We start from the raw sequence: 16,965 nt of genomic DNA, 5'->3' as shown, positions 1-16,965 counted from the left end.
ATGTATACACAGACACACGTATAGATCGTGTCTATGGCTCACAGTCTGTGGTGCCATCTGGTGGAAAGAAGTCAGCAGCGGCCCTACTGCCAGGAAAATAAACGTACGAGTAGCCTTAAAATAAGGAAGGGAGGAATGAAACACCAAAAGAAAGAAGGTCTGATCACATGATTAATGGAAGCCACAGTGCTCATCAAAACACAATCAGTTCCAGTCTGTCTCAACACCGAAAGCTTCTTACCTTGACTGTCTCAGACTATCACACTCATTGATATGGAGCAGCAATCATTGATGAGCATTTAAAACCACAAAAAGCTTGAATGGGTAATGGAAAAAGAGAAATACTCCCTCACTTTTCTAGCTGTCTCCTCTCCTGATTCTGTCTGAGTTAGAAGTGTTGGAGTCCTGCAGACTGCACGGAACAGAAGACATCTTCAATGTCTTCAACCTCTGCATCTCATAGAGAACCTTTAACAGTGAAACAATATTTACATGTATACAAGGTTTGGGGTTTTTCCCCCCCGGATGCCCTGTCAACTTTACCTGGCATGAGTTGTCTCAATTTCTATCAGTAGATGCAGTTCTTGGGAACAAATTACATAATTACATACCATAACTTCTAGACAATAAAACAATAATTTGTTCTAAAGATTTCCTGGAGTAATGTTTGCCATATAGTCAGAGAAAGGCAATCATGTTTTATACGAAGGATATGAAGGATCTGAGTTTGTTTAATCAAAATTCTTTTTTTTTTTTTTTTTTAGTTTTGATGAAAAAAAAATGACTGGTTACCTTTTTAGAGAAATATATTATCTTTAAGGATGGCACTCACATCAGAACAGATCAAGGCCTGAGAGAGCCTGCCCAATGTGAGTAAGGTCTAATTCTTCACTAGGTTATGCAAAATTTGGTCATTTGGAAATGTTCTTTTATACAGAGTTATGATATACTTCTAACTGTGTACTCACAATTACACTGAGGACTAGGGATAGGCATAACATTGTTAAGGCTTCCATGGCAGAAATATATGCAGCAAAACCAGTTTTGTAGAGGAACAAATAATAGTAGAAATGTTCATCAGTAAGGGTGGTGACATTACATTATGTTCATATTCTTATAAAGTAGCTTTAAATAATAAAATTTAGCTGACAAATATCAGCTTTCCTTTTTTTCAGATTAAGATCCTGAAATGAATCAGTGAATTAAAATATGATCAGGGTTGTTTCTTAAAAGGCTGGAAAGTTTGTCAAATGTACTCTGTCTCATAAAGAAAACACTCAGGAAAGCAGAGACTTTAAGTACATAGCTGAGCAACCACAAATGCATGTCTATATACCAGCTCTAATTAGTTTCTGCAGCTGAGGCAAATGAGACCCCCACATTTCTTCCTTCAGTTTCTTCCCCCAGCCTCCCTTTTTCCTTTGCCCATTCAGTGGTTGTATATCACTTCTCCACTTAGTTCTCAGGCTCTCTTAAGGCTCCATTCACCTCTCTGACAGCCATCAAACCCTCTCAAAAAGTAGATGGAAATGCAGTGGGGAAGAGAGGTGATATGACTAAATAAAAATCCCATCCCTGCTGAGATAGCATCCTAATCCATTGGCAGTCTTTCTTGATAAAGAGGGAGAAAAATCTTGGATAAGATTTCAGAACTTGAGTTGTGCTTGAACCATCTTCATAGCTGCCAAATTAAATATATTCCATGACCTTCAAAACTCAGCATTGTCAAAATGTGTTCTTAAAGCTCACTCAAAAAAGAAGAGTTAAAATGTATGACTCCTCTTTCAGCTGTTGCCTTATTTCTGCAATTCTTGCTTTTTGGCCTTATGTTCTTTTGTTTCTCGCTGCTTATATTATGATGTCTGAATCACAGGCTGCTTCTTGTATCCAGTGAACCTAGCAGAATAATTTGTATTGACTTTACTTGGTATAGAATTGGATTTACTGTCCATTGCTCTAATCTGCTAGATTACTTTTCTTCTGGTATTTCTTTCCTGTATGTAAATAAACAATGAATATAGAGAAGTTGTACTTATTGGCTAATGTGGTTGTTAGAAGATTGGAAATGAAACTAAAGAAATGGCTATTTTTGGGAACAAATTTCACACGATATTTTAAACAAAGTATTTGTTCATAAGTTTTGGTTATGAGTTGTTTAAAAACAAACTTCCATTTACTACAGAAATGAAGCATTTCCTAATATCTATAAACCCCCTTTCTGCCTTCCTGTAGCTGAGATTCTTCCTCACCACCATCATTCAACTAATCCATTGGGAGAAAATGATCTCTTTCTTCTCCCAGTTTTTCTAACAAAATTTCTTGGCTTCTGTGTAAGCTCATAAATAATTACTGAGAAAGGGAAGGTTTCATTTGTAGGACAGTTCAGCAAGTTCAGTGGTGGATGCCTGGAAGACCCTGTGATGTGCATTGTTACTATGATTAATGACTCTTATTATTGATGCAGAACCATAAATTGATACAGGATCTGTCTAGAATAAGTAAGAGAGCAATGTGTTCTGCTATAAAGAGTTACACCAGAAAAATAGCTAAGATTCATAAAAAGCAAATCTTAACAGATAAACAAAAATATAACCAAACTGTGAACATGATATGCTCCCTTTGTAATTCTTGGAGTGTTGTCTTTTCTCTGAGATGGGAGGCAGACTGGGCTCTTAGTGGATATAAGAAAAGCAGAGCACAAAAAAGAATTTGAATTTCACAAGGGAGCTGATTCATTTCCTCATAAAACCTTGAAAAAGTCATTTGAAGACAATTTGTTTACAAACACACACCCAAACTATGTCTGAGTGAAGAAACTGACAGTAAATGGGATGGTGCCACAAGTTTGGGGAGCAGAAAGACACCCCCTTGTCAGCCCCAATGATTTCTTTGCAAGTTCAAAATGGGCATTATTCCCTGTGGTCTCAAAGTGCTCTTTTCTCTGGGGCACTGCTGCACATCCTCACTCAACAATAAACTCTCTGCACAGGTATTGACAAAAAAGTGTGTGGAAAATAGGGGCTGATAGTGTCTGGTAATCTGCAAATTATTTAGGTAATCAACAGCCAAAAATTTACACCCTGGGATCTGGTGCTATCTGCCTTGTTTAGATATCCACCTCTGCCTTGGGCCAGCATAGGGAAGCCAAAGTAATTTCACCTGGGGCCTCAAGAGCTATCAGAGAGATACAGCAGAAAAACCCATCAGGGAATTGTGGGTTCCATATTAAAAGAAAGTATTCTCATCCTGCAGGTCAAGCTCACTTTCAGTGGTTTTTGGTCCTAAAATGGTAGGAATATCACCTATTTTTGTGCATAATAGAATGCATCTCTGAAGTGATTCTGATTTAAAAAAGAAATTATATGGAAACAGTAAGACCTAAACTCTTGTAAAAACCTCCAAAGTTTGTATTTGGATGTAGAAAGTGAAATATAGCATAATGAAATAGTACAAAAATGGGAAACCAAGTGACATACGGATGTTGTATTGGCAGCTTGTAGGGAAGGAATGGGCTCACATTTGTTTCAAAGCTGAGGAAAGAGGGCAGAGACAGGATTGGTTTTTCCTCCTTGCCTCTGTCACAAGAATTCCTTACATTACCACATGCATCACAGTTCTGAAAGCTCCTCTTTCTTGTTCTCATACCATATTCAAAAGCACAATTTAGGCTCCTTCCATGCTTGATTCTTCTGGGCTGCTCTTGTTCTCTCCGTGGTCATATTCCATAAGGTTTCCCATTTCATGTCATGCTCAGCACAGGGGCTCCTTCAGTTGGCTCCTCTCACATGCTGCCTCTGGCTTCATTCTTAGAACACCTCATAGGTATTTCCACTGCTTTTTCTGAGCCTTAATTACTGAAAATGTGTCTGGGCAGTATCAACTGACACTAAAATGATTTCCTCTTTAATGTCAATTGAAAAATGAGTTCCGTTTCTTGCTCCAAACGCTACTTTCATGTCAGTAATTTCACGAGGCCCCCGAGAGTTTCACTGGAGCAGCCAGCTGCCATGGTGGAATCGCGCCGTGTTGGACCAGCACGCACTCAGCTCTTACTGGCATTCTGCATTTTGAGTGCTCAATACTTACAGGAACACCAAGTATTTTGAATAGATCTGCACTGGGTGGGAAGTGGGGACAGTGCTGCAGGGAGCTACTGTGCAGACAGAAGCAGCAATGAATTCTATTGCAAGAAAAGAAGGATTGAAGGCTTCTTAAGTAAAGCTATGAGAGAGGACTGAGAGGGGTTTTTTGTTGCTCATTATGGTTGAAAAGATTCCCCTGCTTAGGTCTTTCTCTGACCTCTGCACAGAGATAATTTTCCCTGTCTAGAGTCATGGACTTCCCTGCTTTTTATTCTCTACAGACTACATCTCTGCTGTGTCTGTGGCACCTAATGGCAACTGCAGCCACTAAAGTGAGGGTGGCAAAAGCCCAAATTGGCATTGGCATGCAGTGGTGTGGATCAAATGGACAGGCACATTTTGCATGTGTGCCTTGCTACCAAGCAGATTTACTCCTGAAACTGTTGTAGGAAGAAAGGAAGAGGTTGTCAGCTCTGTAGCTTGCTCTTTCATTTGAGTTCTGAGGATGCGTTTTGGGTTAAAGAACACTGAGTATAATGCACCATGTAATTTTATCACGTAAAATTATCCCAGATGTGTTCATATGCAGGTACATACATTCCTATCCACAGCACGACGCCTCTCCTAAATGGCACTTCATAAAGGGGCAGAGGAAAGCAGAACTTTGCAAAGGATGGAAAGCAGACATCTTTCTTGACTCTGGTCAGCACCTTAGTCTGCAAACTAAGTTATCACACAGGTATGAATCTCCTGTAACTCTTTGTGAAACAAGTCTGAACTACTCAGTGTCTCTCCCAGCACTTTTGATAAGGTCTGTTGGCAGGTGTAGCTGTGCTGATCAAATGTCTCTGTGTGCTGGGGTTGGGGGCAGGCAACAGGCAGCTGAAAAAGCAGAGTGCCTGGGGCCTTTTTTTTTTTTTTTTGTAAATAATTTATTTTGGATGATTGTAGATATCACTACTGGAAAAAGTAATCCTGCTATAAAATTTTTCATCCTGTGTTTCTGAGCCCTTTGTACCAATAAAGGGAAAGATTGCTTGCACCACAGTGAGGAGAAGACAATTTTCTGGGCCAGATGCTGATGTCTTGCTATTTAACATTCAAATGTCCTTGCTCCCTCACAGCCTGTGTGCACCTCAGCCATCCATGCTGCTTCACTTCTTTCCCTTTAATCTGTGCACAGAATTAATCAGAATTATTTGTTAATTCACTCACCAGGGTAGCTTGCGGTCACATATCTAAACCTTTGTAGCAGCCTCCAAAGGAGAGGAAAAATAGGATAGAGAATTACTAGCCTGCCAAGGGAAGATTCTTTCCTACCTCTTCTCTTTGGGAAGTTTGTTTAGTTTTGCATATGTTAGTCCAATTATCTAGAACATCTAATACTCCTACACAACAGACAAACTGCTTCTCTCAGGTAAACAGTCCACATTACCACTGTGAGCTTTGATGCTCAAGTCCCTACTTTTTAATAAGAATTCTTTCCAAGCTTAACAAAAAATTATATGCTTTGGGAAAAAATACTGGAAGAATTCCCAGCAGAGAATCCAGTGTGGTTTAGCTTGTTGAAGCTATACTTTTTGAAGGTTTCTATTCAGTGTTGTGTAGGCAAGTAACAGAAATCACCTCAGAAAGTTAAACTCTACATGTCAGACAGGATGTGTCATAGGGAAGGGAGAGATAAATAAGCTTGAAGTGGATTGGGAGGAGCAGGAAGTTCTAATAAAGCCAACTCTAATTTAGCCAAAGAGCAGAGGATTTTGCTGTTGCAATTCCCTGATCCTGGGTCTCCACAGCTGGAGGAAGTTTCTGACACTTTTTTTTTTTGGTGGAGAGGAGACACGAAGGACTTGTTCTCAGGACTTCCTGTCAGGAGGAGCTGGCTGCAAGAGCTGAAACATATTACAGTAATAAACATAATTCACACAGGCAGCACTGGCAAATGGTCTATTTGCTGCAGTCCAGGGAACGCCTTGATGTGAAAGAAAACCTTTATTGTCCAGGAGCCTCTCATGCCTCTCTGCAGGACCAGAGTCCTTGATGCCTCAGGTTTTAGCTTTTACATTTTTCAGATTCTGTACTGCTTTAGTGGGCAGTTCTGAGCTTCATATTAATAAATGGTAAGCTCTCTTCACAGAGCAGCTAGACAGAACAATTCCCTTTCTAGCTTGGGACCAAGGACAAGTGATCCAAATTTCAGGCCCAAGAGCATAAACAATGGTGGACTGAAGAGAGAAAAACAAGGATGGGACTTCATAACCTAAAGCTATAACTGGACAATTAACTCCAATATGCAAATGGACCAGAACTTATAAAAGTGAGAGATCTCATGACTGGTTGTCCATTGTTGTGACCATTTTGGGGTCATCTTGGGTGTAGCCCTGGCTGAGGTCTTGTGGTGCCCAAGGTGTATCCACTGAGGCCTTTTAATAAATACCTACTTTATTGTTTAACTTTGTCTAGCCTCTGTTCTAGGTCAGCCTTGACAAGGCATCATCCTCACTAGACGTACAGACACAGTTCCCAGCACGCTGTGAGCATGGAAAGGGTCATTTTCAAAGGGAAAGCAAGGAAAAAGTGGGTTTTTTTTCAGAAAACACTTCTAATGCAAGCCCCTGTCCCCTGTGCAAAAGACAAAAGAAGGGCCAATTTTATGGCCAGCTCACTCACAAGACATTAAAGTTATGTTCAGGTGAGGTGCTCTTCTACAAAGACAAACCAGTTCCCTTGTGTGGTAGAAACAGCCCTGCTGTGAGCATCCTGTCTCAGTCATTGCTACAGACAACACTCATCACTACCCAGAGCACGCTCAAAGCTTTAGTACCTTGTAAAGGTCAGCCTGGCCATCTTTTTGGATTGAAGATATATTTCATCCTTGCCATACAGGTCTGCACAGGGGTGAATCATGCACCTCAAGAAGATTTTGGTGGCACTGAAACTACTGGGTAACTCTATGTTTTTAAGCAGTAGTTGATGTTTCTTTTGAACATTTTTTCTTCTGGAAAAAAAAAAAAGAATTGGATATTCTCCAAAAATCAGCATCTGCAAACAGCTGTTTATATCCCAAAGCCAGCACAGCACAATCAGTATGTGAAAAGGGTAACAGATTTTGGAAAGCAGTCCTTGAACTCTATGTTATAGCCAGCTATTGCTGTGAAAAGTAACAAGAAATACCAAATGCCACTAAACTCAGGTGTGTCAGAGGGTCTAGCAGAAATCTGAAACACTGAATAGATTAGGCAGATCATTTTTACCTCCCTCATAAGCCTAGCAGAACATGTCTTTTCTTCTGTGTTTACACGGCATCCAATGGAGACTGGGGCCACTCTGTGTTACTGTAATAAATATTTACTTGCTCATTTAGAAGCATGCATGGGACATAGTACTGAAGGGTCACAGCTGAGAAACAGGGGTGTAATATTGCAAAACTGATTTTTTTGGCTTTTTTTTTTTTTGTGGTAGATTTCTGTGCCTCTCAAAGACTCACCTTTAGAGCAAGAAAGCCAGGCTGTCAGAGTGCTTGCTAAGAGGAGAACCTGGAACTTGCAGCACAAATAGAGGAAGGAAGCACTGGGTCAGCTCTCCACTTCTCCTGCTGGCTTACTCAGTTTTCTGTGCAGTGGTTGTTCTTTTCTTCAGCTAAGGATTGCTGGGTCTTGGTATCAGCTGAGGAGATGTGTCTACTTCCCTGCTTTTGCCCCTTCCTCTGTACTAAAAGACTCAGTGGTGGCAGTGCAACTTGGCGTGTCACCAAGACTAGAAAAAAGCAAGATGATGTGTGGAAAGCTCAGAGGAGCCTGGGCTCCACTAAAGAGTATTTCATACAAGATTAACACCAGGCAGAAGTTGCTCTACCTGAGGAAGAGACCATCCTAGTCAGCTGCCGTGTGATGTAGCATAACAGTTAATAAGGAGGAAATGATTTCTGAGTCAAAAACATGGAACTCAATCCCACAGGAATTATGTTCAAGGAGCTTACACAATTTTCAGTTGGCTGTGTGTCAATGGCTGAATTCCACAAAAGACAGAGAATGTACTGATTGGTAAAAAATGGTGAAATAAATCAAATAATAGATGTAAATAACGGTTTCTATCTTTTTCTCACACAGTTCTATTTTTCAGCAGTGTTTCCATGCAGCAGAACCTAGGGCCTCAGCTAGTCACACTATAAGCATAAGCCCATTCAACTTTTAAAAATAGCTGCATCGTTTTAACTGCATCGACTTTCAGCTCCTCCATTTAAAGCAGTGCACATATCTAGTAGATTATTTAGCATTAATTTATGCTCCTTCAAGTAAGTTCAGTGAGGTACCTGCGCAAAGCATCTGCTAAAAGTGAGCACACCTTTGGTAGAGGTCTATACACAAATTTTGAGAAGGAAGGAAGTGGTTTGGTCACAGGACCTTGCCAAAAAGTGGATTTTTTTCAGGAACATTGTAACATTGGTAAACAAACCTTGAGCACCATACATGTGCTGCCCCAAACTGACAGGCCCTGGGAGGGCTTCAGTGGAGGGGTGTGCTGTGTCCTGCCTGTCTCCCACCTGCGGAGATGGGAGTCATCCCACGCCTGCCTTGCGTGCAGCAGTGGGCAGCTGCAGCCTCCTGTCTGGATGCGCTGGGCAGCACGTTCCCCTCCAGGCAGGCTTGTTATCTGCCTGGCAGAAATCCTCCCATTGCCTGCAGCCTCAGGAGCACTTCTGTGAGCCATTAATTAGCACTGTGGCTGGTGCTGGCCTAAGCCAGATGGAGGCCTTTGCCCAGTGCACGGTGCTCTGCTGAAGATCAGATTGACACGAATGGGGAAAGGAGCTGAGACACAGAAAAATGCCACAGCAAGTTTGCCAGTAGTCAGATGGACACTTTGGTTTGAATTATGGCTTGCTTGCTGCTTTCAGTAACTTCTGCTGCAGTCCTGTTTGCTCCTGACCCTTTGCTTCTGGGTTTGCTTATCATTGTTGGCACTCAGACCTTGGTCTTAATGAGCAAACTCTGGTCATCCAAAATATTAATATTTATATAAACCTGCTGATTGTGGAATTGTCCTGAATTTATGCTATAACAGCTATTGATTTGTGCTCTCTCTTCCCCTCTACTTGAAATCTCAAGGAGTGACAATCAAAGGACATTGCTTTCTCCACATGGAAGTCATGGACATCCATTCCAGATGCAGACTACTGATAAAAACGGCTTCTGCCCTCTGGAATAAACACACCTCACACATAACAATGCCCCATTTGTCCTTATTCTTTAATTCTAAGGCTGAGACAGATACAATGATATAATTTGCCAATTAACTTTTTTTTTTTTGGACACTGACAGTGGGGCCAGGAGGATGAGAAGGTAAAGCCTTCTTACCTGAACTTCTGTGGAAGCTGATGCAAACTCCCCTTAGACTGGCTCCATATGCACACAGAAATGGAGACAGACAATAAAATCAAAACCACTAATGCCACAGTTGTTAGCAATTTCATTTTAGTAAAGTTTGAAGTGGAATGATCTTGGAAATGGAGCAGTCCTGGCAGTGACAAACCTGACCCCAGAACATCAGCTATAAACCACCTTTGCACCATCTGTGCTAGTGGAACACAGTGTCCCACTTTCTGCTCATCTCCCCAGCCTCCTCAGCCACCACTCAGAGTTCCAGACAGGCTGCAGCTTCAGCCTCCTGCCTTCCTCCTTTTCTCACCATCATCATGGCCAGCAGTAATGCACATTTCAGTACAGGTGCACTTGCAAAAAAACCCTCTCACCTGCTTCCTCATCTTATTCTTCTAAGGATTTCTTTTTTCTTTCCTGATTAAGCTGAAGGGAATTAGAAGCTCATTGATGTGTATTCCATTGGGCAAAACAAAGTGAAAAAAAGTGTGCAGGCTATCCCACAAAACATGTATAGGGCTGAAGGAGACAGGCAGGTAAAAAGGAGCACTCAGTGATTCCCAACCTGTGAACAAAGCCACTTTGTTTAGTTGGGGACGAGACTGGAGCTGGACCCTTCCACCCCATCCTCACCTTTCCCACAGAAACTTTCCCAAAATCCCCTACCCATGGGCATTTCTCCCTGGTGGGGAGAAATGCCCATGCAACAAGAGAGCTGCTGAGTGAAGCAGCCATGGGGAATGCACCAAATACCTTGTTCCCTGTGAGATATGGCTGAGGAGGCAATTTACTTTCCACTTTCCTTTCAAGATGAAGTATGGCTCACTCTACCACTGCTTAGGCTGCACTTATTCCACAAATAAAGATTTTCTGTCTTCCATGTGGCAACTTTTGCCCTGAAGTCACTGTTTAAAATAAACCTCAGAAGCAGAGGCAATGTTCTTCTAGCAGGTGCACAGCTGTGAGCCTGGACAGCAGATACCCACCAGCAGTGTACATTCAGTCCTGGTGGGAGAAACACTTCCTCCTGGATTTCACCTCCTAGCATGTGGGTGGCTGTGCAGCAGAGCTGTCCTGTCTCTCTGATTCCTCCCTTCCATTTGGTGAAGGTGCAGAGGAGGCAGACTCTGCTGCAAAGCCTTTCTGCTCCCTCTGTGCTCAGCCACAAGAGTCACAGCCTTGGGAAGCCTCTCCAGAAAGGTGCCACAAGAACACAGAGTCACCCAGCTCTTTTCTTTCTTTATTTTTTTATTGAAAGCTTCATCAAAGAAAACAGAAGTTTAAACCTAACATCCACTGATCTACAGAAAGCCCCAGGAGTGGGAAAATGGCAGCTATTTAGGACTGTGTTACAAATGGAAAACATAAAAAAAAATCATAGCAGTACAGATCTTTCAGAGACATTCTGAGACATCAGCACACAGATGCCCATATAAATAAGATTCATAATTTAAATGTATCACAGAGGTTCTGTATTCTACATTTTGGCTGCAGTGAAGTCTGTAAGGGCTGTAAAGAACCTCTGACCCATTTTTGTGATGCATGTTTTCTTGATAGGAAGTTCATCTGCTTTCAAAGCTGCTTTGATTTTTCTTACAGATAGAATCTATTCATTCTCCTTTAAAAAGGAAAACAATTAAAAATTCCTAAATGAATTCTGTACACTTCCTGGTTTTACATAAAATTGTTTTGCCTCAAAAAGATAGTAGAATTTTCTTCCACTCTGGAATACATCATATTTAATAATACTTCAATTACATAAACATCATGTTCTCTTCTTTAGGCTGTATTTTTGGGCTTTTAAAAATATAACTGACTGTAAATTTCACCAAATTCATAAAATTATTATCCAAGAGAAAGACACTTAAAGGCAGAAAATTAACGTTGGGCAGGTACTCTTTTAAGGACAACAGATCCAGATCTTGGAAGGTGCTTACACCTTGCAGGCTATGGACCTACAAGGAAAAATGGATTTGTGAACCTGTCAAGGGCTGACATTTTCCACTTCATTACACATTTTTATTAAGGTGAAAGAACTCAGCTGTCACTGTTGGGGAATTAACAGTTGAACTGAACAAGTTCAATAAACTCAAGAATTTTTTCTTATCATGGAAACCTGAACCAGTGCTGGGATTAATTTCTTTTACAGCTTTACTCTCATAATTTTTTGTTCAATTTTAACAAAGAGCATGTTAATAAAGGGGAGAAGAAAGGGTCTCTTCTGCCTGCTTTGAGGCACAAAGGTGAATAAATCTCTGGGGTAAATACAGAGCTCTAGCCTATTTGGGTGACAGGAGCAAGATAGAAAAAGTTGGTGCTCTTTTTGAGAGGAAAATAACTCTCCTTACTCTGCATCTTTGCTGCTTGCTGAGATTCTAGAAATCTGCTCCACTGAAGGGGAGGAGAAGTCTGCTGCTCACTCAGCCCTCCTTCTGAGAAAGTGTGCGTGCATGACTGTGGGTATGCATATTAGAAATGAAAGGAGTCCTCGTTACTAGAGTCAATTGTCATTGAACAGAAAAGACCAATGCACCAAATGTCAGCAGTTTTGTTGTTTTCTGGTTTGCATTTCCATCACACCGTGACTGTTTTCTTGGTTCATGTGGGTTACCGAGAAAGACCAGGAAAATCCCCTACCCTAGGGCACTTCTTTTATATCCAGACCAATTTCATGTTAAATAAAGTTTTGAAAGGAAATGTTGACCACGCGTGTATCAAACATTACTATCTTCAACTACCACATTTGGTCTCATCACTAAAAATGGATTGATTCATTACTTTAAGCACATTATCACTCTTTAGCATGACTCTTGCTATAGGTGGAGTTAAGTGAGTCTGCCTAAACCTGTTTTGCTCATGTCAACCTCAGCATTAAAATGAAGTGGCATGAGGAGCACCATCAAGCTTAAAACCATGAAGCATGGCAATTTTTTAAACACTTAGGATCAGTCTCAATCTTCAGTACCATAAACAACATAATATAGATCCAAATACTATGACATATTAAAAATAAACTTTATTACAATGCAGGCTTCCTCAAATTTGCTGAGTTTTGGTACACATACATACATAAATAATACCCTTCATTTGATTTTTACTTGAGTAAAAATCCATTCGAATGCTATAGTCCAATTGCCCGTTGAAAGTTTAAGCCCTCACTTCTCTAATGACCAGCCTTTATCTTCCAGGTTTGGGCATGCATCCATAGCAGAAGATGATACAATGTGATGCAACTGCTCTCAGATATGCCTCATTCTGCATTACGGTGGATTTCTTGACCAACACAACCAAGGCAGTCTCTTGGTAAACAGAACTACACAAGTAAGCACAGGCTAAGGACATTTCAAGAGTCTGTTTCACCAGAAGGCAAAAAGAGGACATTCACAACTTGAGGCCTGACTGTCACAGGTGAAAAGTGCTTACAAAACCAGCAGTAGAGCCAGATAGGAAGAAGAGTCCCTCTGCAATCTCAGTGGGAACAGTGAGATTTTTTCAGTGCCCTGATCTACACTCGGGTCAGCACCTGCAAATATAACACTCTCTTCAGTTCCACTGTGTCTTTTTTTTTTTTTCCCTCAATGTTAAGTGACAAGCCCAGGTATTCAGAATTTTCTAGCCATAATTCATAGTTTTCTGACACCCCTTTTGTATTTATCTTTAAAGGTAAAAAAAAAAAAAATTACCAAACCTGAACATCCAGATTTGATTATTTACAAGAATTCAGGTGTGATGGAAAGTACGTACGCAGTTCAGTTTATGGATTTGATATTACTTCTAGACCTCTGGGCCAGGCACCATTGCCTTAGACATCTAGAGTTGCTTCTGCAATCTTTCAGGAACTCTCCTGATATTTAAAGCTAATTTGGCAAGACAGACAAAAATAGTGACTTTACAAATTCAGGTCTTCAAAAAAAAAAAAAAAAATGGAAACCAGAAACTAAACAGAGCATAACTATAAACCTTCAAAAAACCATATTAGCCAGAACAAACATAAAGAAAACCAGTTTAAGGTTTCAGAGGCCACCAAGTGACAACACCCATGCAGCAAGTGTGCTGCTATTTCACTGTTCACTTTTATCTCATTTTTAACTTTTAGAAATGAGTTACGACTTTCTGAGCATTTTGTAAGTTCCAAATAAGCTTTTTTCTTACCTTATGATCTATGACTGTTTATAATCAAGGCTCACAGTGTTTACAATTCATAGATTTCAAGTACCAGTTCACTGTTTTTTTGGGATCAGTAAGATGATGAATTATATTTAAGGGGTCCATTTTCTTTCCTCTTCTTCTTCCTCTAGATCTTTGCTTTGTTTCTTTTGATTTCAAACACTATTGAACATTATAGCATGGAAAAGAAAGGAAACAATTCTAATACAGAATGCACTTGAAACACTTTAAAGTGACAGGCACTGTGATATCATGTTGCCTGCCTAGCTTAATAAAAAACACTGAGATTGTTTAACTTTGCTGAAAAAAATAAGAAAAATGTTTCTGAATGTATAAATAAAGCAGCAGAGCTCTGAATAGAAACAAGAAGGTACCTCAGCATATTCATCAGCCACATGGTAGCTACCTTGTAGCCTCATTGTTGATAGTAAATGAGACTTTTTGTGTGTCACATTAGAACTAACACAGAAACAAATGTCTTTATTTCATATTTAACTGACTTGTGCCTGGGGTTATCTCCATTTGTACAAATAATTCAGAGAGAGACAGAAAGAGAGTATGTGTAGAAAGGAAGAAAATAAGGCTAGATTGATTTTTTCCCTCATATGCCCTCTAAAGAAAGAGGGAACCTTTATCCAAGGACAAAATTCAAGTGCCCCTCTCAAAAAGCAACAAGTAATGAGATAGCACATGAAACAAAAAGAGAGGTTTGGGGTTTGTTTCTGAATTAAAAACACGTTGTGGATGATGTTGTTCTTTTACTTTGGCATCATCTGGTTTTCAGAAGTGTTGAATACCAACAACTACTTTGGAGGAAGCAGAAGTTTTATCACTTCTGAAAATCAGGCCCTCTTCCTATGGTGAAGAACCATGTGAACTCCCATTTCTCTCTTTTCTGTGTTGCATACCTAGCAGCATTTACTTGGGAAACCCCCTCCCCCCTCCCATTATGTTAAAAAATACGATCTTGCTTTATCAATTTAAAAAAATAATTGTGTTCTTTTTCCCAAAAAAGTCAGGTTAGGGAAACACAGACCTCTTTTTAAGATTGGGCAGCTGAATCAGATTGATCCAATACATATGTTTTCATTTTCCTTATTTTTAATGGATACCCTGTCTCTAATCCACCACAGTAAATGTGATGAGCCTTCCCCTCTCTTCTGGATGGAGGAAAGTTTAAAAATGTTTGGTTTAATATTTACACATAGATATGTGTGTATGTATGTATATATGGAAATGCTGCTTCACTTCTGCCTCCTTAAGGAAAAAAATCATCTTTTGACTTCCTTCTCACCTTTTTCATTTGTCTGTTTGGAAGAAGTAAGGGCCGTAATCAAGATTTATATATGGAAAATAACTGTCATTCCTAAAACAGGTTTTGGTGGATTAAATTTAATTTTTTTTTTTGCCTGATCATACTAATTAGTGATTGTCAGCCAACATATTAAGACAACAGAAATCATAGCAGAGAAGAACAATTTTTAACTTCCTGCCTGCATGACAATACGACATAATTTTCTAAATTTCTGCTTGTATGGGAAAGCTAAAATGAGAACAGATATCAAGTTTGCTTTCTCTTATATCTACCTGGCAACTCAAATGCAACACTGAGAAATAAATGCACAATTAAGGTGGCTATGCATGCTGGACGATGACAAAGACTGAGGTGAAGAAATGAATTGGTATGTTAGAATTCAGAAGGAAGACTGTTGTTTCAGTAGAAATACCAAAGATCAGGTAATTAAAGAGAAAAACTCCCCAAAATTAAAGCCTGCCTGGACAGATTAGTTGGTAGCCCAATCCCCCTTGCTTTGGAATGTTCTCCAAAGCACATCATCAAAAACCTGGACAGCTTCTGATACCAACTATTCTGAAATTTCCACTACAAACATATGCAGTATGTAAAACACCAGTGGAAGATAGTTTAAACAAACAAGAAAGTAAGAACTGGTCCGGCCATGTAGGTCAAATAAAGATTAAAAAAAAGAAAAAAACCCTCTATCTTCTGGACTGCGTTAGGGTGTCACTTCATCTTTGGTATAAAATAGGCCATCCATAGGCTGCATTTGTTCACAACTAGGAAAGACTACAGAAATTGTCAACAATTTCTTCTATCTATTGCTTTTTTTGCACTTTTTTTGACCATAAGCTCCTATCTACTTAAGTTTTTTTAATGCTCTTAAGCTAGGTTTTTGCAATGTGACAAGCAAAGCGGACTAAAAACTTCTTAAAGCTCATAAAAAAGACTGCAGATAAAAAGCACTAATGCTTTTGCTAGCGATCACGCTTTGTAAATAAAAAAATCTGCATTCTGCAAGAAAAAAACCCTGCATTCTCTATAATGCAGCAAGTTTTTTTCTCAATTCAATAACTTTACTGTAAAATGCTTTAGCCTTCTAGATTTTTTTTTCTGTCAACACTTAAGACAAAGTTCATAAAAGTCCCAGCATTTTTCCAATCCTTTCAGTTGCCACAGTTCCTTTTATCATCAACTTTTCTTCAAAAGAAGAAAATCATTTTCTTTTAAACTGTACAGTTTATTTTTTGTTCACCCCAAAAACTCAGTCTATTAAACTTCTGCACCAGCACCGGTGTGAGCAGTTTCAATTCATTCTCGGGTTTTCTAACAAGACGTTGACAGCTTGCCTTGAGAGCCTTTGACGTCCTTAAAATTAAGGCAATTAAGATTCAAGATAAACCTTACCTAAACGTTTCTTTTAAAAAAAACCAAAAACCAAAAAACCAAAAAATACTCTAGATTAAAACAAGAAGAAAAAGAAAATGAGAGAAAAAGAGTAGCTTAATTTTTGAGGAAGACAATTGGTTTTCATCGCAACTTGCTCCCTCTTGACATCATCAGTTTTTCTGCTTAAAAAAAAAAATCTAGCTACACCTCCAGGTAAATTCTGAATTCAAATGTTCGTCCAGATGAAATGTCAACCCAGCATTTTTCCTCTGGGTTTTTCCTTTAGTTGAAAAAAAAAAATAGCAAAAATAAAATTGTCAGACTACATGACGGAACCATTTGCACAGCACATAAAAACACTGTTTTGTTTTCGTTGGGAAAGGTAGAAAAAAAAAAGCATTCATTTGACGCCTGTGCAAACTGGAAGCCAACTTCTTGTTCAGTGAAGTTTCTCCATTCAAGGCAAAGATTTCAGACCGACATTCTTCAGTCCTGTTTATTGTCTGTAAAAACAATTGAGTTAAAGTGGTCATTAAGTCAAAACAACTTTGAAATAGCCTCATCTCCTTTTTTTCCACCCAATTCCCTTTAAAAGTTATCCAAGCTAAACTAACTTTACAGCTGTTTAAATATGAAAACACCACTAAGCTGA

The 16,965-nt window shown here is 39.5% G+C and overlaps 1 protein-coding gene across 4 annotated transcripts in view; it reads right to left on the bottom strand.

Annotated features, from left to right (window-relative positions):
* Positions 1-12,454: 12,454 nt before the first annotated feature.
* Positions 12,455-16,965, bottom strand: part of RBMS3 (RNA binding motif single stranded interacting protein 3) — a 705,639-nt gene continuing 701,128 nt past the window's right edge. For all 4 annotated transcript variants that reach the window (XM_077177065.1, XM_077177068.1, XM_077177076.1 and 1 more), the window contains one exon: positions 12,455-16,816. Coding sequence is in view for 1 of the 4 variants with exons in the window: in XM_077177068.1 (XP_077033183.1) it covers positions 16,810-16,816 (7 nt within the window). In the remaining 3 variants the exon portion in view is untranslated. The remainder of the gene's footprint in view (positions 16,817-16,965) is intronic.

The sequence above is a fragment of the Agelaius phoeniceus genome, chromosome 1, assembly GCF_051311805.1.
Source record: "Agelaius phoeniceus isolate bAgePho1 chromosome 1, bAgePho1.hap1, whole genome shotgun sequence".
Classification (NCBI taxonomy): domain Eukaryota; kingdom Metazoa; phylum Chordata; class Aves; order Passeriformes; family Icteridae; genus Agelaius; species Agelaius phoeniceus.
The sequence above is the reverse complement of the archived record's forward strand: the minus strand, read 5'-3'. Positions and strand labels throughout refer to the sequence as shown.